The sequence below is a fragment of the Muscardinus avellanarius genome, assembly GCF_963383645.1.
Source record: "Muscardinus avellanarius genome assembly, chromosome: 16".
NCBI classification, from domain to species: Eukaryota; Metazoa; Chordata; class Mammalia; order Rodentia; family Gliridae; genus Muscardinus; species Muscardinus avellanarius.
This window is the reverse complement of record NC_137802.1, coordinates 70,989,769-71,013,312: the sequence shown is the minus strand read 5'-3', so window position 1 is coordinate 71,013,312 and position 23,544 is coordinate 70,989,769. Positions and strand designations below refer to the sequence as shown.

The window sequence follows — 23,544 nt, the reverse complement described above, 5'->3', positions numbered from 1 at the left end:
CCAGGAGGGTCTATAGCAGTGTTAGAAATGACAACCAGGCAACCAAGACCACCTCCAGAAGCCGCCCTGCAGCCAGGCTTTTCCAGGGAGGGTGAAACTAAGCCCAGCTTCTTTTGGGGTCAGTAGGTACTAGAGATGAGAGCCGGGACCTTCTACGCTGAGCTGTGCCCCCAGCCCTTTTTGCTTTTTTAATTTTTGAAATAATCTGGGCATGGTGGCACACACCTGTACCCCAATACTTGGAAGGCTGAGACAGGAGGATTGCAGGTTTGAAGTCAGCCTTGGCGATTCAGTGAGGCTGAGTTCTAACTTGGCTAGCTTCTAACATCTTTTTTTAAAATTTTTCTGGTATTGGGGATGGAACCCTGGGGCTTTCTACCTCCAGGCTATACTCCTAAATCTATTTTATACTTTATTTGGAAACAGGGTCTCACTAAGTCGCTGAGAGCCTCACTCAGTAGCCGAGGCTGGCTTTGAACCTGTGTGATCCTCCTGTCTCAGCCTCCCAAGCGCTGGGATTACAAGCGTGCGCCACCACGCCCGGCCTTAGCTTCTAACATCTTAACATCAGGTTTTAGCGCTGCTGCAGGCCAGCAAGGCCATGGCACAAAGCCAAGCAATTTAAAAAGGATTCTGGCCACTGCATGTTCTAGAACCCACCAGGAGCCCGGGCTCACTCAGCTGTCTTGTGGGAGAGGGTTTCAGGATGAACATCTCCGGATGTCACCTGCAACTTGATTCCTTCCCCAGAGCCACCAAGAGGTTACAGTGGACTAGTGCTCACAGCCCGGTTGTGCTGGGCCCCTGGGATAGGTTGCTGCAAGACCAAGGAGGACACCTGGAGGTGGATTATGAGACAAGCTTTATTTAAAAGTGTGTACAAGCCTGCGTGGTGGCACAGGCTTGTGATCCCAGTACCAGTGAGGCCCTTTGCAACTCAATGAGATCTTGTTTCAAAATAAAGAATAAGCCGGGTGTGGTGGGCACGCTTGTAATCCCCGTGCTTGGGAGGCGGAGACAGGAGACCCTGTTTCCAAATAAAAAGTATAAAATAGGTCTGAGAGTGTAGCCCGGAGGTAGAAGGGCTTCCAGGAACCCCAGTACCACCAAAAAAAAAGGAATAAAAGCCAGGCGTGGTGGGGCACCCTTGTAATCCCAGAGCTTAGAAGGCTGAGGCAGGATTGCACAGGTTCAAAGCCAGCTTCAGCTACTTAGTGAAGCTCTCAGCAACTTAGTGAGACCCTGTTTCCAAAAAAGTATAAAATAGGTCTAGATGTATAGCTCGGAGGTAGAAAAGCCCCTGGGTTCCACCCCCAGAAGCCCCCCCCCCAAAAAAAGAATAAAAAACAGGGCTGGGGGTGTAGCTCAGAAGTAGAATGCCCCTGGATTTCATCTCCAGTAGAAAGAAAGAAGGAAAGAAAGGAAGAAAGGAAGGAGGGAAGGAAGGAAGGATCTCTAGTACCACAATTTTTTTTTTTTAAAATATGGATTGAACCCAGAGGCATTCTGCTTCTGGGCTTTACCGGCCCTATTTTTAATTTTTTATTTTGCACTTATTCTTACTAAGTTGCAGAGAACCTAAGTAGCTGAAGCTGGCCTCGAACCTGGGATCCTCCTGTCTCAGTCTCCCAGGTACTGGAATTATAGGCGTTCACCACCATGCCCAGCTCACAAATTAAAAACAAACAAACAAACAAAAAAAAAACCAGCCAGGCATGGTGACACATGCTTGTAATCATAGTACTTGGGAGGCTGAGATGGGAGGATTGCAGGTTCAAGGACAATTTCTGCAAGTACTGAGGCATTTATCAACCTAGAGAGACCCTTTCCAAATAAAAAAAATAAAATAGGGCTAGGGGTATCGTTCAGAGGTAGAATTCCCCTGGATTCAATGGTCAGTGCCACAATAAATAAATAAATAAATAAATAAATAAATAAATAAATAAATAAATAAAGCTAGGGGTATAGGTCAGAGGTGGAATGTCTCTAGGTTCAATCCCCAGCACACCCCTCCACACACACACAAGAAAAAAGAAAGAAAACCACACTGCAAATCCTTAGTGGGGGCTTTGGATTCCCCTCCTACCACACAAAAGGCACATAGCTACAAGGCGGGGCCTTACAGGTGCAACAGGCGAGGAACCACAGCTCGGAGCTGCTGGCCGAGGCACCGAGGCCAGCCTCGTGTGGACAGGGCTCTGAGCCGGGGGTGGGGGGCAGGCCTCCTAAAAGGTCACTGAATTTACACCGATCTCCTAAGACTGTAAATAATAGAAGCAAGTTACTTCTTAGGAAGCAAACAAAATCAGCCTCAAAAGAGAAAGGTTTCCAGTCCGCTTTTTAGATTAATTTATTCTACCCCTCTTAGGGAGTCGCATTAGGAAGACAGGTGGTTAGCAGCAGCCCAAACACACAACAGTCCTGCAGAAACTCCCGAGGCGCTCCCCGCCCTCCCCAACAGGCCGGCCACAGGGAGCCCTCCTGCCCCTCCTCGCCGGCTCAGTCCAGGACCCAAGTGGCCGCAGGAGAGAGGGGGCCATCGCGTGATCGGCAGCGCCCACCACGCAGCCAGAGGCGCCCCCGAGCCACTTTCGAGAGAAAACAAAAATCAGTTTACATGTCGATTCAGAAGCTTGCCTCCGCCGTCCCTGCGGTACTGTTAAAGAGTCCCGTGGAAGGCGGTGACCCTGGGAACACGTCTTGGAGATGGTGCCACGCCGGGACCGCGGCCCCGGCAGGGGTCACTCCGAAGCAGCCAGCTGCTCGATGGCGCTGCGGACTTTCTTGGCAGTTTCTTCAAATTCTTTCTTCTTGCTGTTGGTTTCCTTTGCCTGGTAATAAACAAGAGGCACGTGTAAGCTGGGCCGGGGCTCAGTGGCGGAGTGCTGGCCTGGCACACGCAAAGCCCTAGGTCCCGTCCCCAGCACCACAAAGAAAAATTTTAAAAAGAGGACACACAGCCGGGCATGGTGGAACGCGCTCGTGAGCCCAGCAGCTGGGAGGCTGAGGCGGAGGACCGCAGGCTCGCAGCCAGCCTCAGCCACTTAGTGAGGCCCCGCAGGGTGCTGACGCCCAGTGGAGGTCTGCCCCAGACCGCTGGTGACCCTGAACGGCTTGTTCCAGCTGGGCCTCGGTTTCCTCATCTGCAATCTGACAGTACCGACCTCAGAGGAGGCTACGGGACGTCGTAAGCAGGTGCATAGGAAGCATTCCTTGGGTTCCTCCATTTCTAAATTCTCAGGAAGTAGCTTAAATGAGAGGCTGTTGACTCCGAGTACTTGTCCCACACAGCTAGGTGTCTGCCCTGGCAGTCAGTGCCCAGTGTTTTTAGGTGCTCAATAAGCATTCCCTCTTTTTGACCTCATCTATAGGGATGTGACTTGGAAGTATCTGTTTTATTATATGGATGTGTCTTTTTTTTTTTTTTGGTAGTACTGGGGATGGAACCCAGGGTGTTCTATCTCCAAAATATACTTCAAGTTTCTGAGGCTGGCTGTGAACCTGCGATCCTCCTATCTCAGCCTCCCAAGTACGGGGACTACAAGTGTACACTACCACACGTGGCTGTCTTTTATTCTAATTTCTCTGCAATAGTTTTTTTTTCCAAAGACCTTTATTGGGTTAAATTTGTTTTCTAATAAAAAGGCTGATTAGCGACTGTCTGTCTGTTACTAGAAACTGACCCTAGGGCATTCTACTTCTGAGCTACACCTCAGTCCCATTTTATTTTTTCAAAACAGGGTCTTCCCAGGCTGCTGAGAGGTCAAGTTTCCGAGGCTGGTTTAGAACCTGCACTCGTCCTGTCTCCGCCTCCCAAGTACTAGGATCACAGGTGTGAGCCACCACGCCCAGCTCCCTAAGCTTCATAGACCAGCAAAGGAGCGCACGAGTACCTCGAACATTTAGTCTTCCCCTCTATGCCGGGAACAAGCCTCTTCCCACTGTCCCCTACACGAGCTATTCTCCTTCCACCACGATGGCCGCAGGCTCCGGGCAGCTGGCTGTGCCTTCGTCCCGCCCTCCCTGGGGCTCCGAGTACCTCCCAAGGGAGATGGCGCCTCTGAGCGCACGGTGTGGGCTCTCGATCCTTGCCCCCAAGAATACATACGATTTTGTTCCTGGCTCTTTCTTTGTCCAGTTTCAGAAACTCGCCGAGGGTTAATTCTTCGATCTGTTTCTTGATGGAAAGGAATGCACACCCAGACGAGTGTTTCTTATGCTCCTCTCTGGAAGAGTCAGCGCACAAGCGCGTCAGCCACATGGCAGTGGGCGTACCCGCGGCTCCTGGCACTCCAGCCACCTCTCAGGTGGGCACGGAGTCGGGCCCAGAGCTGTCCCAGGCACGCCCCACAAGCCGTCTGGCCACCCTCCCTCTCCGCAGACATCTCCCCACACCCCTGTGGCTACAACATTCTCTCTGGAGCCCCTGAGCAGTGAGTAGGAAAGGCGTTTTACGGTTTACATCCAGAGGAAATACACGTCAAGTCCCTCTAACACCCTCGTGGCCCTGGTGGAAATCAATTCATTCCCGGGATGCTTATGGAGCCCCCGGGGTTCAGAAGAAGGGCTGCACTGGCTGGCTCATCGGGGGCCCTCCCACACCCTCATTCTCTGCAATGGGACATCCCGGGACAGCCGAAACCACCCGCAAGATGACGAGGCAGAACTCCAACGTGAAAACCTCCTAACTCTTAAAGTCCCCCCTCAAGGCCAATGCCCCGATACTTCCCATCAATACTTGGTCACAACCATGAACGCTCTAGGGAACCGGCGACACTCTTCTGGCCAAGAACAGAAACAGCTGAGGGGTCAGGGGGCCGAATGAAGGTTGCGGAAGTCATGGATATGAAGAGGCAAGAGAACATGGAAAGTATCACGTGGGGCTGGTACAGAGTCCAGCGTAGAGCACAGGCTAGCATGCCTGAGGCCCTGGGTCTAAGCCTCAGCACTGAACAAACATTACCAAACCACAGTCTATCTGAATACATACATATACTTAAAAAAATAGTAACAGTGTCACAAACAACAAAGCCCAAAAAATACCGAAATGTAATTTTATTTATTTATTTTTGTGGCACTGGGGATTGAACCCAGTGGCATTCTACCTCAGAACTACATCTCAGCCAGGCGTGGTGGCACACGCTTGTAATCCCCGCACTTGGGAGGAGGAGACAGGAGGATCGCGCAGGTTCGAAGCCAGCCGCGCGCGCTGGCTTAGGAGACCTTGTTTCCAAATAAAAATGTAAAAATAGGTCTGGGAGTGTAGACCGGAGGTAGAAGGGCTTCCAGGAACCCCAGTACCACCAAAAAAGAAAAAAAAAAAAAAAATATATATATATATATATATATATATATATATATAGAGAGAGAGAGAGAGAGAGAGAGAAGGGTTTCCAGGAACCTAAGTACCACAAACAAACTACATCTCAGCCCTATTTTATTTTGAAACTGGGTATCACTAGGCTAGTCTCACTACTTGCTGAGGCTGTCCTTGAACAGTGCCCGGCTGAAACATAACTTAAAAAGGCAATTTTTATTTTAGCTGAGCACAGTGGTACACATCTGAAACCCCAATACTTATGAGACTGAGACAGGAGTTATCACAGGTCTGAAGTCGGCCTCGGCAACTGAGGGACACCCTCGGTAACTTAGCAAGACCCCGTTTCAAAATAAAGAGATAAAAAGGGCTAAGGGTTAGTCAGGCATGGTGGTGCACACTTGTAATTCCAGTACTTGGGAGGCTGAGACAGACAACTTATGAAACCCTGTTTCTGAATAAAAAATAAAATAGGTCAGGGGTCTAGCCCAGAAATAGAAGGCCCCTGAGTTCCATGCCCAGTACCACCACCAAAAAAACGGAAGGGAGGGGGCCCTGGGTGTAGCTCAGAGGTTCAATCCCCAGCACAGAAATAAAATAAATAAATAAATAAGTAAGTAAGTAAATCTGGGTGTGGCGGTACACGCTTGTAATCCCAGTACTAGGGAGGCTGAGACAGGAGGATCACAGGTTCAAAGCCAGCCTCATTTAGGGAGGCCCTCTGTAACTTAGTGAGACCCTGTTTCAAAATAAAGAATAAAGTTGGGTGTGGTGGCACATGCTTGTAATTCCCAGTACTTGGGAGGCTGAGACAAGAGGATCATGCAAGTTTGAAGCCAGCCTCAGCTACTTACTGAGGCTCTCAGCAACTCAGTGAGACCCTGTCTCCAAATAAAATATAAAATAGGTCTGGGAGTGTAGCCTGAAGGTGGGAAGCCCTTGGGTTCCATCCCCAGTACCACAAAAAATAAATAAATAAAATAAAGAATAAAAAATATTGCTGGGGGTATAGCTTGGAGGTAGAATGCCCCTGGGTTCAGTCCCCAGTACCGCAAAAAAAAAAAAAAAATTTTTTTTGTGGTATCTCAATAAAGCTGTTTTTAAGAGATCCCAGGTAGCCAGCCAGGCATGGTGACACACGCTTGTAATCCCAGTACTTAGGAGGCTGAGACGGGAGGACTGCAGGTTCACGGCCAGCCTCAGCTACTTAGTGAGGCCCTCTGCAACTTAGTGAGACCCTGTTTCAAAATACAAAATAAAATACAGGACGGGGATGTAGCTCTGGGGTAGAATGCCTCTGGGTTCTATCCCCCGTACCGCAAAAAGCGGGGAAAAAAGAAAAGAAAAGAAAAGAAAAAGAAAGAAAGGAAGGAAGGAAGGAGAGCGATCCCAGGTAGCTGGGCATGGTGGTACATTCCTGCAATCCCTGTACTTGGGAAGCTGAAACAGAAGATCACAGGTCTGAGGCCAGCCTCAGCAACTTGGGAAGCCTTGTTTCCAAAAACAAAAGCTGGGAGTGTACCTGATACCGGAGAGAGAGGAGAGAGAGGAGAGAGAGGAAGAGGGAGAGAGGGAGGGAGGGAGGGAGAGGGGGAGAGGGGGAGAAGGGGAGGGGGGGGATATCCCAGGTAGTAAAAGCACTGGGGAACACACAGGGCAGCCGCAGATGGCCTACCCTCTTGGACCTGAGAGGCATCCACCCCCTTTCTTGGCATCAACCCCGGGGAACGTCTGACCAGTTCGGGTCTGGCTGGGCCGTAGGCATCGCCCAGGTAACAGCACGTCGAGACGTGTCCCTTCATGCTAAGGCCAAGATGAGGTCGACAGGACCAGGGCTCCTGCGCGTCCTTCGGGCGCCCCGCTCACACGCTCACCGCCAGGGGCGCGGCGGCCGCCGTCGGGGCGGGGCGGGACTTACGCGGGGTCGTCGCCGGGCTCCCAGCCCTCCAGCTCCTTGAAGCAGAAGAAACACTGCGCCAGGTCGGGCTCGTTCTCGGTGGGGCAGTGGATGAAGCCGGCCTCGGCCATCTGCAAGGACAGCACGGTCGGTCAGCGGGCGCGAGGCCGGGAGCCCCCGGGGGGCGCGTCCCGGGCCCGCGGGTCGGGGCGGCCATGGCGGGCGGCTCACCCGCTCCGGCGTGCAGGCGCAGCCCTCCAGGAAGGGCCAGTTCTTGAACGTGGACACGCGGTGGTCCTTGAGGTAGAGCCGCCAGGCCGCGGGCAACGACGGGGCCGCCATGCCGCGCTGCGGGCCGCGGGCGCGATTCAAATCCCGCGGGCGGCGGCGCGCCGCGGGGCATGCCGGGAACGCCCCGCCCCGCGCGCGGCCGGGGCCTTCTGGGAGTGGGCGTGGCCGGCGCCCCGGGAACGCCCCGCCCCGCACGCGGCCGGGGCCTTCTGGGAGTGGGCGTGGCCGGCGCCCCGGGAACGCCCCGCCCCGCGGGCGGTGCCTTCTGGGAGTGGGGGCGTGGCCGGCGCCCGGGAACGCCCCGAGCGGAGCCACGCCCACTGCGGTCCTGGCCTGCGAGCGGGCATCGCGCCCGCGGCTTGAGTCGCAGCCAGGCCCGGCTATTTATTTTATTTTATTTTATTTTATTTATTTATTTTCGCGGATTTGGGGATGGAACCCAGGGGCATTTGGCCTCCGAGCTACACCCTCTGCCCTATTTTTTACTCTTTTTCTTTTGAGACAGGGTCTCATTAAGTTGCAGAGGGCCCAAGTAGCCGAGGCTGTCCGCGAACCGCGATCCTCTGGTCTCAGCCTCCCGAATGCTGGGATTACAAGCGTGCGTCACCACGCCCGGCTTATGTTCTTATTTTATTACTTTATTTTGTTATTTTATTTTTTGTGGGTCTGAGGATGGAACCCAGGGGCATTTGACCTCCGAGGTACCCCCCCCCGCCCTATTTTGTATTTTTATTTTGAAACAGATTCTAACTAAATTGCAGAGAGCCTCACTAAGTAGCCGAGGCTGTCCGCGAACCGCGATCCTCAGGTCTCAGTCTCCTGAATGCTGGAATTACAAGTGTGCGTCACCACGCCTGGCTTTTATTTTATTATTTTATTTTATTCTGGGGATTGAGCCCAGAGGTATTTTGAAACAGGATCTTGCTAGGTTGACAGAAGTCTCACTACTTGCTGAGGCCGTCCTAGAACCTGCTGTCGTGTCTGAGCCTCCCGAGTACTGGGATTACAGTTGTGCGCTACCAGGCCTGGCAGAATACAAGTGCAAAATTACTCGTAGTAAAATACAACATTTTAAACCATTTAAACATCTTTACGAGCCGCTTGTAATCCCCGCACTTGGGAGGCTGAGACAGGAGGATCGCACAGGTTGGAAGCCAGCCTCAGCTACTTAGTGAGGCTCTCAGCAACTTAGTGAGACCCTGCTTCCAAATAAAATAGAAAATAGGTCTGGGAGTATAGCCTGGAGGTAGAAAGCTTGTGGGTTCCACCCCCAGTAACACACACACACACACACAAAATATTTTAAGTATATGTCTCAATGGCATTAAGCACATTCACACCACAATCCATCTCCAGAAATTTTATTTTTTCTCAGCTGAAACTCTGTACGTATTAAATGCTAACTCCCTATTTTCCATGAGCTTTTGTGACAAGGCCTTCTTAATTCGTAGATGAGTTTTTGGCCGTAGTCACCACTTTGCGCCATTCAGAGCCTTTGACATTACTTCTCCCAAGCCCCGTTTGTCAGGGTCTCTGTGTGCGTGGCGGCGGCGGTGGTACTGGGTGTTGAATCCAAGGGTTCTACCTTTGAACTACAGCCCTAGCCCTGTTTAATTTTTTATTTTAAAACAGGTTCTTGCTGGGTTGCTAAGGCTGGCCTGCCACCTGTTATCCTGCGCCAGCCTTCCAAGTATTGGGATTTCAAGCAGGTGCCACCACTCCCGGCTTTAACTGTTTCAGCAAAGACATTTGCCATGGGCAGTTTCAGCGTCATCAAGTAAATTTTGTTCATTTCTACCAGTGACAATCATGTGTGGAATAAGAAGTTGGTAGCTTGGATTTATTTTCCCCCTTAATCCATGAGAAAACCGTGAGGAGTCTTGGGAAGCAGAGTTGAGAGAGAAAACCCCACAGTGAAGAGGCGGGGTGAGAGGGGAGGCTGTTTTGGTGCCAGGGTGGCAGGTTCTGGGGGTCAAGTCTCTGGTCCACAGGAAACGTTCAAGGCCGCTTTCTTTAGTGCCCCTGGAGTCCTTGCTCTTCCAGGACATGCCTTACATCAAGCACTTAGATCTTTGAGCAGTCTGAAAGTACCATGCAGAATGTGCTTGTATCTCTTTAAGGGGAAGCTGGTGCCGCCTCTCACTGGTCACGTGATGTCTTTTCTGTGTCTCTGGGGTCCTGCCCACCCTAGTCCTCTTTTCTGTGGGCGCCCTGATGCTTTCCTATTGCCTGGTAAAGGGCCGAGCGTCACGTGCTGTGTTCAACCCTGACTCCCTCCCAGCTTGTCTTTTGATTTTGTTGGTCTGTTTTTCTCCGACAAAAATTTAAAATGAGGCCAGGCGTGGTGGCGCATGCCTGTAGTCCCGGTACTTAGGAGTACTTGAGACAGGAGGATCGCAGGTTCAGCAAACCTGGCAAGCCCCTGCTTTGAAATAAAAAATAAAATAGGGCTGGGGGTGTAGCTCAAAGGTAGATCGCCCCTGGGTTAGGGGAGGAAGGTAAGGAGGGGCAGGATGAGAATTGGGGAAGGGAAGAGCTCAAAGAAGGTGACATCAGCACAAGGTCTCACTGCCAAACTCCCTGACCTGGGAGGAAGGGGGGATCGGTACGCAGACGAGAACGCGCCAAGTGACGTGCGGTGGACGTGTGTGTTTGTGTCGCGTAGAATCTCACCATGATGTGTAATTACATTGCACCAATAAAAGTAAAAAAAAAAAAGACTCCTTGAAGTTTTCTTCTGTTTTTTTTTATCCCCCCCCCCCCCGCCCCTCAGTACTGGGGATGGAGCCCAGGGGCATTCTACCTCCGAGCTACACCTCCAGCCCTATTTTTAAATTCTTTATTTTGTTTTTATTTATTTATTTATTTTTGGTGGTACTGGGGTTCCTGGAAGCCCTTCTACCTCCGGACTACACTCCCAGACCTATTTCTTAACTTTATGTGGAAACAGGGTCTCTTAAGCCGAACCAGCACGATCCTCCTGTCTCTGCCTCCCAAGCGCGGGGATTACAAGCGTGCGGGGATTACAGCTACCTACAGGCCTCTTAACACAGAGTTTATTTGGGGACAGAAGGGAACAGGGATCCCTGAAGCACATGCTCTGGTGAGGAAGCTTTTAAGGAAACAGAGCAAAAGCCACATAAGCCATTTTGAGACAGACACTGAGGGTCACAGGGCTGGGGGTGAGAGCTGGCGTCGGGTCGGGCCGGGACAGCACGCGATGTCACGCTCGGGGCTTCACACAGGCGCCTGGTCCGAGAGGCTGCAGGTCTGAGGAACGTCTTGCTTGCAAAATGATGACCACAGACGGGCTCGTGCGAGAGTTCCTTCCTAGCGACTCCGTTACTTACTTACTTTTTTCCGATGCTGCGGGTAGAACCCAGGGTCTTGTTCACGCTCAGCGAGCATCCACAGCTCTGACTTCGTTTGCTAAAGATTAACTTTCACAGGTGGTACAGAAGCCCCAAGCCAGAGGTAAGCCATTTGTCACTGTCAGCAAGCAGGGGGCCGGACGGGGCTGAGAGGTGGCCACAGGTGTCCCCTGGCACTGACCCGGGCCTTCCCTGGAGCTCGGCCAGGCTGGGTAGTTGGAGAGCATTTTATTTTATTTTATTTATTTTATTGTGGTCCTGGGGATGGAACCCAGAGGCATCTTCCTCCAGGCTATACCCCTGACCTATTTTTTTTTTCGTGGTACTGGAGTTCCTGGAAGCCCTTCTACACTCCCAGACTTATTTTTTTATATATATTTTATTTGGAAACAGGGTCTCTTAAGCCAGCACGGCTGGCTTCAAACCTGCGCAATCCTCCTGTCTCCGCCTCCCAAGCGCGGGGATTACAAGCGTGCGCCACCACGCCCGGCTACCCCTGACCTATTTTATATTTTATTTTGAAATAGGGTTTCATTAAGTTGCTGGGAGCCTCACTAAATAGCTGAGGCTGGCTTCAAACCTGCGCAATTCTCCTGTCTCAGCCGCCCCAGCGCGGGGATTAGAGCATTTGATTTTAGCAGCAGTGAGGAGGGACCGTGCTGCGGCAGGTGCGGCAGCCTCGGTTCCGGAGGCCCTTTGGGTGCACGTGGACGGAGGAAAAGGTGTCATCAGAACTCCAGGAAGATTGTCTTCAAAATGATCTGCAGGAGGGAGAGCAGAAAGCCCACAACTGGAGAGCTACTGCAGGATTCAGTGAAACTGGCTGAAGCCGGGAGTACTGGCGCACGCTTGTAATCCCAGTACTTGGAGGCTGAAACAGGAGGATCGCAGGTTTGTGGCCAGCCTCAGCTACTTAGTGAGGCCCTGTTTCAAAATAAAGAATTAAGCCGGGCGTGGGGGCGCACGCTTGTAATCCCCGTGCTTGGGAGGCTGAGACAGGAGGATCTCACAGGTTCGAAGCCAGCCGCGCTGGCTTAAAGAGACCCTGTTTCCAAATTTTAAAAAAGTATAAAATAGGTCTGGGAGTGTAGCCCGGAGGGAGAAGGGTTTTCAGGAACCCCAGTACCACCAAATAAATAAATAATAATAATAATAATAATAATAATAATAAATACAAGTAAAAATAGGGCTGGGGGTATAGCTCAGAGGTAGAATGCCTGAGTTCAATATTCAGTACCCTCAAAATAAATAAATAAAATAGTGCTTGGGTTGCAGTTCAGAGGTAGAATGGTAGAACAACTCTGGGTTCCATCCCTAGTACCCCCCCAAAAAAAAATTAAAAAAATTAAAAAGTAAAGAAACAGGTTGGTTTTCTTGGAGGTTCTTAAGTTTTATGGGTACTTGTTTTTCCTGCCGTTAAAATATAAAAAGCAATTGAAGCCGGGCGTGGTGGCGCACGCTTGTAATCCCAGCATTCAGGAGGCTGAGACCTGGAGGATTGCGGTTCGCGGACAGCCTCAGCTACTTAGTGAGGCCCTCTGCAACTCAGCGAGACCCGGTTTCAAAATAAAAGAATAAAAAATAGGGCAGGGGGTGTACTTTGGAGGTCAAATGCCCCTGGGTTCCATCCCCAGACCCGCAAAAAAAAAAAAAAAAAAGCAATTGGTTGGGATTATAATTCAGAGAGAAAGACCTGCCTAGCATGGGAGTGGTCCTGGTTCACTCCCCAGCACAAGAATGAGACAGAGAGCGAGGGAGGGAAGGCAGGCCAGCCAGGCTAGCCAAGTGCTAACGATTAACGATTAACTCTATCTGCTAGGTTTGTGACATATAATTTTCCCAATTTACCCTTGGCCTTTTTATTTAAGTGCTGGGAATTGACCCCGGGGTTGTTCTACAACAGAGCTACACTCAGGACTTTTTTTAAAAGTTTGAAACAAGGTGCTGCTAAATTGCTGAGGCTGGCCTCAAACCCTTGATCCTCCCATCTCAGCCTCCCAAGTACTGGGATGACAGGCATGCGCCCTGGCTTATGCTTTGACTTTGAATTGTTGATAGTATTCTCTGTATCAAAGTTGTAATAAACATTTATGAAGCCAAATCTGTTTCTTCCTCTCCTTGATGGAGCTGGGGATTTATTTATTTATTTATTTATTTATTTATTTATTTATTTTGCAGTACTGGGGATGGAACCCAGGGGCATTCTACCTCTGACCTACACCCCCAACTGGTGGTTTTTTTTTTTTTTTTTTTTTTGGTGGTACTGGGTGTGGAACCCAGAGGCTTCCTACCTCCGGGCTATACTCCCAGACCTATTTTATATTTTATTTTATTTACTTTTTAATTTTTTTATTTTTGGTGGTCCTAGGGATGAAACCCAGAGGCCTTCTACCTCCAGGCTACACTCCCAGGCCTATTTTATATTTTATTTGGAGACAGGGTCTCTTTAAGCCAGTGAGGCTGGTTTCTAACCTGCGCGATCCTCCTGTCTCAGCCTCCCAAGCGCAGGGATTACAAGCGTGCGCCACCACGCCCGGCTCTTTATACTTTATTTTGAAACAGAGTCTCACTAAGTTGCTGAGAGCCTCACTCAGTAGCTGAGGCTGGCTTCAAACCCGTGCGATCCTCCTGTCTCAGCCTCCCAAGCGCGGGGATTACAAGCGTGCGCCACCAGGCCAGGCCCCAGGGCTGATTCAGAGGAACGAAATCCTGGAAGCCACTCTGGACTTTATTCCTATCACCAGGGCCCAGGGCCAAAGACCCAGGCTATGTGGCTCCGCCCGCCTACCCCTCCTTAAGTATTGGGGTGACCTGGGGGAAGGGCTGAGTGAGGCCCCACCTGCGTGAGCGGGTCGTCCTCCCACATCAGATTCTCCACGATTTCAAAGTGGTCCACGTCGGGCAGTTCTTCAAAGGAGGCCGTCCACCCTGCTCGGCACAGCGTCTGGAGATGGGGCCACAGGAGGCTTGAGCCTAGAGGAGACTCTGCCAGGTGCTCAGTGACCCTCTGACCCCAAAATAACTGCTTGTCTTGGGGTCCGCTGGGGCCAAAGGAGGGGGAAGATGAGGCCACACGACCCCAGCCTCTGGCCACAAACAGCTTGCGGGGTACCTGATAAAACTCCCTGGACTGCCGCTGGAATTCCGGGGAGTCGTGCTGACCCACACACACCAGCACCCGGCAGGTGGGACCCTTGGGCTGCACCGGGGCCGCCTCCAGGTGGCGCTGTGGGCTGTTCCTCTGAGCATCCTCCCTGCGGCAGGATGGGGCAGGGTCAGGGCCTGGGCTGGCCCGCAGTCGGGGAGGAGGAGGGCCAGCCACTCACAGGGTCAGGCGGAGAGGGGCGTTCTGCGAGGTGAACACGATGGGCTCCAGGTCATAGATCCCACTCAGCAGGAAACAGCCTGCGGAGGACGGGACTCAGGGGGCAGGGCCAGGGGGAGCGCAGACCAGCCCACCTTCAGGCCAGAGGAGGTAAAGGCCGTGCCGCCAAGCCACCACAGCCATTAGGATTTCCAGCAGCTGGCCCAAACCCTCAGCCCCACCGGGGAAGGCCCCCACTGAAACCTCTAAGGTTGGGCATGGCTCCGAGCTTGGTCCAGTCGGCCAGGAGAACCATGGCTGCCAGCTGGGCGCCGGCAGAGTGTCCACACAGGTAAATCCCCCTGGAGGCGTCGGATACAGCCAGTTGCGGGGAGTCCCGATGCGCCCTCCGCCGCACAGCCACAGGGGCCGGGTGGCTGCCCTCCCGCCCCAGGTGCCCCAACAAGGACACCTGCGCCACACCCACCTATTGCTGGGATACCGCTGCTGCACAAACACAACGCTGCGGGTCGCCTGCTCCACCATCTGGTCCAGGGAGCCTGGGGAGACAGACAGGCTGGCTCCGAGCTCCCGCCTCACAGAGCCCACGGGCCTCGAGCCTGCAGCGGCAGTCCTTCTCACCTCTGGGGGCGATGTCGTAAGCCACCACCACCACCACCACCCCCTGCGCTGCCAAGGAGCTGACCATGAAGGCAGATTCATCTTTGCTGCGGAAAGAGACAAGGCGCGGTGGCGCACGCTTGTAACCCCAGCATCTGGGAGGCTGAGACAGGAGGACTGCAGTTCGAGGCCCTTTGCAACTGGCTGAGACCCTGTTTCAAAATAAGGAATAAAAAGCCAGGCGTGGTGGCGCACGCTTGTCATCCCCGCACTTGGGAGGCGGAGACAGGAGGATCCCGTAGGTTCGAAGCCAGCCGCGCTGGCTTAGGAGACCCTGTTTCCAAATAAAAAATAAATAAAATAAAGAATAAAAATAGGGCTGGGGGGTGTATCTTGGAGGTAGAATGCCCCTAGGTTCCAAATAAATAAATAGATAAATAAAAGATAAACACACTTGCTAGCCACAGGCAGGTCTATAATCTTAGTAATTGGAGGCCGAGATAAGATCACAGGTTCAAGGCCAACATATCCTTGTATTCCCAGCATTGGGAGGCTGAGACAGGAGGATCCGGGTTCACAGCCAGCCTCAGCTACTTAGTGAGGCCCTTGTAACTCAGTGAGACCCTGATCCTCCTGTCTCAGCCTCCCAAATGCTGGGATTACAAGTGTGCACCATCATGCCCGGCTCTCCAGAATATATTTCTTTTTTTGTGTGTGGTACTGGAGATGGAACCCAGGGACATTCTACAACTGAGCGACACCCCCTGCCCTACTTTTTTATTCTTTATTTTGAAACAGGGTCTCATTGAGTTGCAGAGGGCCTCACTAAGTAGCCGAGGCTGGCCGTGAACCTTGACGCTCCTGTCTCAGCCTCCCGAATGCTGGGATGACAAGCGTGCGCCACCTCGCCTGGATCTCCAGAATATATTTCTATCGCTGCAAGCTGAGTGTGTTTGTCAAGCAACCTGGGATGCTGCCACGCCAGAGAGATGGGTCCCTTTCCCTCTGCTCACCCAAAATCCCCCGACTCACCTTCCACTCTGCCAGTACCCGCCATGAAAAAACACCAAGTACGGCAAGGCTGTAACACAGGAGAGGGCGCTGGTGTGCAACACGGGAGAGGGCGCTGGCGTGCAACACGGGAGAGGGAGCTGGCGTGCAACACGGGAGAGGACGCTGGCGTGCAACACGGGAGAGGGAGCTGGCGTGCAACACGGGAGAGGGAGCTGGCGTGCAACACGGGAGAGGGAGCTGGTGTGCAACACGGGAGAGGGCGCTGGTGTGCAACACGGGAGCGGGCGCTGGGGTGTGCAACACGGGAGCGGGCGCTGGTGTGCAACACGGGAGAGGGAGCTGGTGTGCAACACGGGAGAGGGCGCTGGTGTGCAACACGGGAGAGGGAGCTGGTGTGCAACACGGGAGAGGGCACTGGTGAGGTGGGCGCTGCTGCCTGGCTCACCTTCCGAGGCCTGCTTAGGAAGGTAGATGTCCAGGGTCTCCCCGTCACCACCTCCGTAGGGGACGTGCAGCTGGCTCTCCAGGCTGGCCCGGGCCTTCCTGGTGGCTGCCTCGGGAAACACACAAGGAGCTCTCAGTACAATCGGGCGGCAGCAATTTCTGTGTCAGCTCAGGCTGGCGATCAGCTTCAGCTCGGAGCTCCTCCGGTGCGAGAGGGCTCCCAGGTCCTTACACTGCTAGACAGGAGCCGCGGTTGTGACGGGCACCATGTCCCCGCCACGGGGTCCCGGGCTGACCACACACCATGCCCTGCTGTCCAGTAGGAAGCGCAAAGCAGGAAGCGCAGACGCCTGGAAAAGAACCTTCCAGGGAAATGAGAAGGTAAGCTCACTTGAAATGAGAAGACAGCAGGACGACATGAACCCACACGCCGAGTCTTACTGGGAATGCGGGGACCAGAAGGGTCGAGACTTTGCGTTCTGGGACATGTACACAGGGAGATGTCTTGGTGATGAGATCAAAGTCTCACCATGGATCTCAGGTAAACCTTATTTATTTATTTATTTTGCAGTATTGGGCATGAAACCCAGGGATATTCTACCTCCGAGCTATACCCCCAGCCCTATTTTTCAGTCTTTATTTGAAACAGGTCTCGCTGAGTGGCAGAGGGCCTCACTAAGTAGCTGAGGCTGTCCGCGAACCACGATCCTCCTGTCTCAGCCTCCCGAGTGCTGGGATTACAGGCGTGCGCCCCCGCGCCCGGCTTCATATAAACCTTATTCACCCAGTATGAAGGCAATTTTTTTTTTACAATTTTTTTCCCCCTCAGTACAGGGGATGGAACCCAGGGACATTCTACCTCCAAGCTACACCCCCAGCCCTAGTTTTTACTCTTTATTTTGAAACAGAGTCTCATTAAATTGCAGAGGGCCACACTAAGTAGCGGAGTTATCTGCAAACCCAGATTGTCCTGTCTCCGCCGCCTCCCAAGTACCGGGATTACAAGCGTGCACCACCATGTCTGGCCTCAGATGCACTAAAAATATTGTAAAAAAAAAAAAAAAAGTCGGACCCGGGCGTGGTGGCACACGCTTGTAATCCTCGTGCTTGGGAGGCAGAGACAGGAGGATCACACAGGTTTGAAGCCAGCCTCTCTGGCTTAAGAGACCCTGTTTCCAAATAAAATATATTAAAAAAAAATAGGTCTGGGAGTGTAGCCCAGAGGTAGAAGGGTTTCCAGGAACTCCAGTATCACCAAAAAAAAAAAGCTGGGTTTTTTATAATATATATTATAAAATATACATATATATGTATATATACATATAAACTTATATATTTTTTAGTGTATCTGCACTCTGGTTTTTTTTTTTTTTTTTTGCGGGTCTGGGGATGGAACTCAGGGGCATTCTACCTCCGAGCTATACCCCCTGCCCTATTTTTTATTCTTTATTTTGAAACCCGTTCTCACTGAGTTGCAGAGGGCCTCACTAAGTAGCTGAGGCTGTCTGCAAACTGCGATCCTCTGGTCTCAGCCTCCCGAATGCTGGGATTACAAGCGTGCGCCACCACGCCCGGCTTTGTATCTGCACTCTGTATGTGTGTGTGTGTTACTGAGGATTGAATCCAGGGGCATTCTACCTCTGAGCTACACCCCCAGCTCTATTTCTTTTTTTTTTTATTTCGAAACAGGGTCTAAGTTGCCCAGGCTGGCCTTGAACCCATGATCCTCCCGTCTTAGCCTCCCAAGTGCCCTGGCTCCAGAACGTTTTCATCTTTCCAAACTGAAACTCTGTTCCCATTAAACATTAACTCCCAGTTCCTCCCTCTGCCAACACCTGACAACCATCATCCTTTTTTTCTGAATTTGACCACTCTAGAAATCCAAAACTATTTAAAAAGAGCCATATACACCAGGCATGGTGTTGCACACCTGTAATCCCAATACTTGGAGGTTGAGACAGGAGGATCGCAGGTTCGAGTACAGCTTCGGCAAGTAGTGAGACTCAATAACCTACAAAGACCTTGTTTCAAAATAAAAATAAAGGAGGGCTGGAATGTGGCTTAAAGGTAGAATGCCTCTAGTTCAATCCCCAGTGGCCCTCCTACACACAAATATATAAGTGAAATGGGATAGGGATATAGTTTAGAGTTAGAATGCCCCTGGGTTCAATCCCCCAGTTACACAAAGAAGAAGAAAGCCAGTAAGAGAAAGAAAGTCGAGTGTGGGGGCCACGCTTGTAATCCCAGCTTTGGAGGCTGAGACAGGAGGTCCGGGCTCACAGCCAGCCTCAGCTAATTGGTGACCCTTTGCAACTCAGTGAGACCCTGTTTCCAAATGAAAAATGAAAAATAGGACAGGAGGTGTAGCTCGGAGGTAGCATGCCCCTGGGTTCCATCCCTAGTATCAAGATAAAAAAAAAGAGAGAGAGAGAGAGAACAGAACAGAACAGAAGAGAAAACCACCCAGACAGCTGCTTCTGAAAGGCAGAAAATTCTGCAAAAGGTTTCCGGTCTGTCTGCTGAATCAAAGGCAATTTGTTAACATCCAATTTTCCCGCTGAGCACACAGGCCTACTCGGCCCACTTCCTCCTGGGAGCCGCGTTCTCACCCAGCATGAATGCTCCCAGGCCCTGGAACAGCACCGTAGACCTAGGGCAGAGACGACATTGACCTGAACGCTTCACTAGAATACTGGCTCCCAAGCCTGATTTCTTTAAAGAAGAAAACACAAGGCTTCCTTGCTCTTTATAAATAGCAATAACAGCCGGGCGTGGGGGCGCACGCTTGTCATCCCAGGACTTGGGAGGCTGAGACAGGAGGATCACGGGTTCACTGCCAGCCTCAGCTACTTAGTGAAGCCCTCTACAACTTACTGAGACCCTGTTTCAAAATAAAGAATAAAAAGCCGGGTGTGGTGGTGCATGCTTGTAATCCCAGTATTTGGGAGGCTGACACAGGAGGATCACAGGTTCAAGGCCAGCCTCAGCTACTTAGTGAGGCCCGTTGCAACTTAGTGAAACCCTATTTAAAAATAAGGAGTTAAAAATAGGGCTGGGGTTGTAGCTCGGAAGAGTAATGCCCCGGGTTCTATCCCCGAGACTGCAAAAAATAATGAAATAAATAAAAAATAAAAAATAGGGCTGGGGGTGTAGCTCAGAAGTACAATGCCCCTGGGTTTGAGGTCCAGTACCACAAAAATAAATAAATAAATAAATAAATAAATAAATAAATAAAGCCGGGCGTGGTGGCACAAGCTTATAATCCCAGCATTTGGAAGGCTGAGACTGGAGGATTGCAGTTCCAGGACAGCCTCAGCTACTACTTAGTGAAGCCCTTTGCAACTCAGTGAGACCCTGTTTCAAAATAAAAAATAAAAAATAGGGTTGAGAGTATACCTCAGAGGTAGAATGCCTCTGGGTTCCATCCCCAGTACTGCAAAAATAAATAAATAAATAAGTAAATAAATAAATAGCAGCTGGGCGTGGTGGCGCATGCTTGTAATCCCAGCATTCAGGAGGCTGAGACCTGGAGGATCACGGTTCGCGGACAGCCTCAGCTACTTAGTGAGGCCCTCTGCAACTCAGTGAGATCTGGTTTCAAAATAAAGAATAAAAAATAGGTCAGGGGGTGTAGCTCAGAGGTCAAATGCCCCTGGGTTCCATCCCCAGACCCACAAAAAAAAAAAAAAAAAAGGAATAAAAACTAGGGCTGGTGGTGTAGCTCGGAGGTAGAATGCTCCTGGGTTCCATCCTCAGGACCGCAACAAATAAATAAATAAATAAATAGCAATAACGTCCCAGCTCCGGCCGTGGAGCGGGATTCTTCCTCCTTTCCCTGCACCTCGCAGTGCCAACTATGCCAGGGCCTAGGAACCGCTGCCAGGGCAGGAGGGGAGGCTGGCCACGCTCCAGGGGCCAGGGCCTCACGGGGGCCTCTCCTGCCTCCACCCATTCCTGCACGGGAGGGCCAACTTGCCCAGTGCCTGCTGTTTGACTCAGGGGGCTCGGCTCTCCCCCTTGCCACCCGCTACAGGCCACCCCAGACCTCCACAGAGAGACCAGGCAGTACCCTCCACTCCCAGACGTGAGTAGGTCTTCAGGGCTTCCTCTGCTCCCAGGCGGACGACCCAGCTGCTGGGCAAGTACTGTGTCTCCAGCTCCTACGGGACACAGACATGGGCTCCAGGAGACCCTTGTAGTCCACCCAGTGCGCCCTTCCCTCCCGTGCCCGGTGCCCCTCTCCAGAGGCCCCCACCCAATAAATATCCCAGGCTCTCAAAGATGGCTGCAGCTTCCTTCAAGCCCCCACCCCCGCTAGCCTGGCCGCCTGCCCCGCACACACTGCGAGTTGTTCCAGTAGATGCTTCAAACAAGGGAGCTGCCCTCTGATCCCCGCCTAGGCACCGGTTCCCAAAGTGGGCAGTCCTGGCACCCCCAGGATGCTGGCACCAAACAGAGATACATAAAAGAATTCAAGTCAAGCTCAGTGAAGCGGCGTGTGCTTGTAATCCCGGGGCCTGGGAGGCTGCGATAGGAGGATGCAGGTTTGAAGACGGCCTCAGCAGTTGAGAAAGACTCTCAACAACTTCATGAGACCCTGTTTCCAAATAAAAAATAAAACAGGGAGCCGGGCGTGGTGGGGCAGGCTTGTCATCCCAGCATTCGGGAGGCTGAGACAGGAGGATCGAGGATCGCGGTTCACGGCCAGCCTCAGCTACTTAGTGAGGCCCTCTGCAACTCAGTGAGACCCTGTTTCAAAATAAAGAATAAGAAAATAGGGCTGGAGGTGTAGCTCGGAGGTAGAATGCCCCTGGGCTCCATCCCTAGGCAGATTTCCATGGGGCACTGAGTTGTTTTTTTTCTTTTTCTTCTTGTTTTTTTTTTTTTTTTTGGTGGTACTGGGGGTGGAACCCAGAGGCTTTCTACCTCCGGGCTATACTCCCAGACCCTTTTTTTAAAAAATATTTTATTTGGAAACAGGGTCTCACTAAGTTGCTGAGAGCCTCACTAAGTAGCTGAGGCTGGCTTCGAACCCGTGCGATCCTCCTGTCTCCGCCTCCCAAGCGCGGGTATCATGAGCGTGCGCCACCACGCCCGGCTGAGTTTTTTTTTTTTCTTAGGGGGAAGGCAGCAAGTCATGTAAGCTTGAGGACTTCTGGGGACACCGTCTCTATCCCGCCAACACTGAGGAGCCGACTGAGGGGAGATGAGGTCCCACAAAGGTGTCTAGTTACTCGCATGTGGGCCCTGCTTCCGGCAGAGGCCAGGGAGGCCTAGCGGGGAGGTGGGTGTAGCTGACCTTCCCAGGGGGAGGGGACGCAGCACAGCCAGGGGCAGAGGACAGGAGGAGGAAATCAAAGGTCAGCTTGCACAAACTGCCCGGCCAGGTCACTGAGCACAGAGGGGAGGCTGGCAAGCTGGAGCCGAGGCCAGAGGCCTTGAAGGCCGGGCCAGGGTGCACAGACTTGACGCAGACTTGGCGCCAGGTTGGGAGAGAGGCTCCAAGCCGCCATCATGGGAATCTCGAAGACAGCGTCCTCCCGAAGGGCTGGGTCGCACGCCGCACCGTCAGTGCCTGCATCACTTCCTGGCTGTTTGGCCCCGGGAGGCTGCTGAGGCTCCGGTCTCAGTTTCCTCCTTGCTACACTGGCTGCCTCACAAGCTTAAAAAGGAGAGGCACGGCCGGCATGGAGGCGCTCGCCTGTGATCCCAGCGCCTGGGGGGCTGGGACTGGAGGGTCGTGGTTCACACACAGCCTCAGCTACTGGGTGAGGCTCTCAGCAACTTAGTGAGACCCTGTGAGGCCTATTTTACATTTATAAAATAAAACAGAAAGAAAGAAACTAGGGCTAGGGGTGTAGCTCCGAGGTAGAATGCTGCTGGGTTCCATCCCCAGCACCTCAAAAAAAAAAAAGCCAACAATAACAACAACAACAAAATCACAGGTTAAAGTCTGAAATGCTGGATCCTGACTTCTACGGGCCTATGGAGAATGAGGAAGCCAGGGCTTCCTTCCCTCTTTTCTCTCTTTCTTTTTTTCTTTCTTTCCTTTTCTTTTCTTTTCTTTTCTGGGTGTGGTACTTGAGATTAAACCCATGGCATTCTACACTCCCAGCCCTATTTATTCTATTTCGTTTTACTTTTTGTGGGTCTGGGGTTGGAACCCAGGGACATTCTGTCTCCTAGCTACACCCCTGCCCTACTTTTTATTCTCTATTTTGACACAGGGTCTCACTAAGTTGCCGAGGGCCTCACTAAGTAGCTGAGGCTGTCTGTGAACCGCGATCCTCCAGTCTCAGCCTCCTAAATGCTGGGATTATAAGGGTGCGCCACCACGCCCGGCTCCCTATTTATTTTATTTTGAAACAGGGTCTTGGTAGGTTAATAAGAGTCTCACTACTTGTTGAAGTTGTCCCCAAACCGGCGATCCTCCTGTCTCAGCCTCCCAACTACTGGGATTACAGGCTTGTGCCATCACCCCTATTTTCTCTATTTTCAAAGTCCAGGTAAGAGCCGTGTGGGGTACACGCATGTACTTGGGAGGCTGAGACAAGAGGACCGCAGGTTCAAGGCCAGCTTCAGCAACTTAGTGAGCCCTTGTTTCTTTTTCTTTTTCTTTTTTTCGGTGGTCCTGGGGGTGGAACCCAGGGGCTTTCTACCTCCAGGCTACACTCCCAGACCTATTTTATATTTTATTTGGAGACAGGGTCTCACTAAGTAGCTGAGGCTGGCTTCGAACCCGTGCGATCCTCCTGTCTCAGCCTTCCAAGAGCCGGGATTACAAGCGTGCGCCATCCCGCCCGGCTTGAGACCCGGTTTCAGAAATAAAAAATAAACAAATAAAAAGGCCTGGGGCCGTAGCTGGAGACAGAATGCCCCTGGGTCCCGTCTCCCAGTGCACCTCCCCGCTCCCCTTCCTTCTCGAATTCCAGCCCGGTCTCCCGGAGGAGCTCCGCGGCCCGGCCTGTCCCGCAATCCGCTCACCGCCGCAGACATGGTCTTCCAGGGCGCCTGGCCGGGGGCTCTCGCTCCCGGACCCTCCATGCTGCTGTGCGCGCAGAAGCCTGCGAGCCCTGCGGCCGGGGCCGGGAGGGGGCGTGGCGAGAGGGGGCGTGGCCCGGGAGGGGCGCGGTCACATCAGGCCACGCCCCCTCGCGGCATCCTCCGGCCGCTACCCATCAGGGCAGTACCCCCAGCCATTCCCGCCGACCCCGCGGGCGCTGATTGGTTGCGGGGCGGCGGCGCCGGCTTCCGATTGGTCGGCGCGCCGTCTCTCCACCCTTTA

At 52.3% G+C, this 23,544-nt stretch overlaps 2 protein-coding genes across 2 annotated transcripts; both read right to left on the bottom strand.

Annotated features, from left to right (window-relative positions):
- Positions 1 to 2,741: 2,741 nt before the first annotated feature.
- BIRC5 (baculoviral IAP repeat containing 5) lies at positions 2,742 to 7,556 on the bottom strand (the record flags this gene model as incomplete). Its single annotated transcript, XM_080712855.1, has 4 exons — positions 2,742 to 2,831; positions 4,109 to 4,226; positions 7,236 to 7,345; positions 7,446 to 7,556. 4 exons carry the CDS (start codon positions 7,554 to 7,556, stop codon positions 2,742 to 2,744), a joined length of 429 nt encoding a protein of 142 aa, XP_080568981.1.
- Positions 7,557 to 11,604: 4,048 nt separating this feature from the next.
- AFMID (arylformamidase) lies at positions 11,605 to 23,459 on the bottom strand (the record flags this gene model as incomplete). Its single annotated transcript, XM_080714147.1, has 11 exons — positions 11,605 to 11,637; positions 13,716 to 13,820; positions 13,989 to 14,130; positions 14,203 to 14,281; positions 14,439 to 14,542; positions 14,668 to 14,740; positions 14,823 to 14,908; positions 15,834 to 15,882; positions 20,329 to 20,419; positions 23,244 to 23,332; positions 23,435 to 23,459. The coding sequence occupies 11 exons, from the start codon at positions 23,457 to 23,459 to the stop codon at positions 11,605 to 11,607; spliced, it is 876 nt and encodes a 291-aa protein (XP_080570273.1).
- Between the last annotated feature and the right edge of the window lie 85 nt (positions 23,460 to 23,544).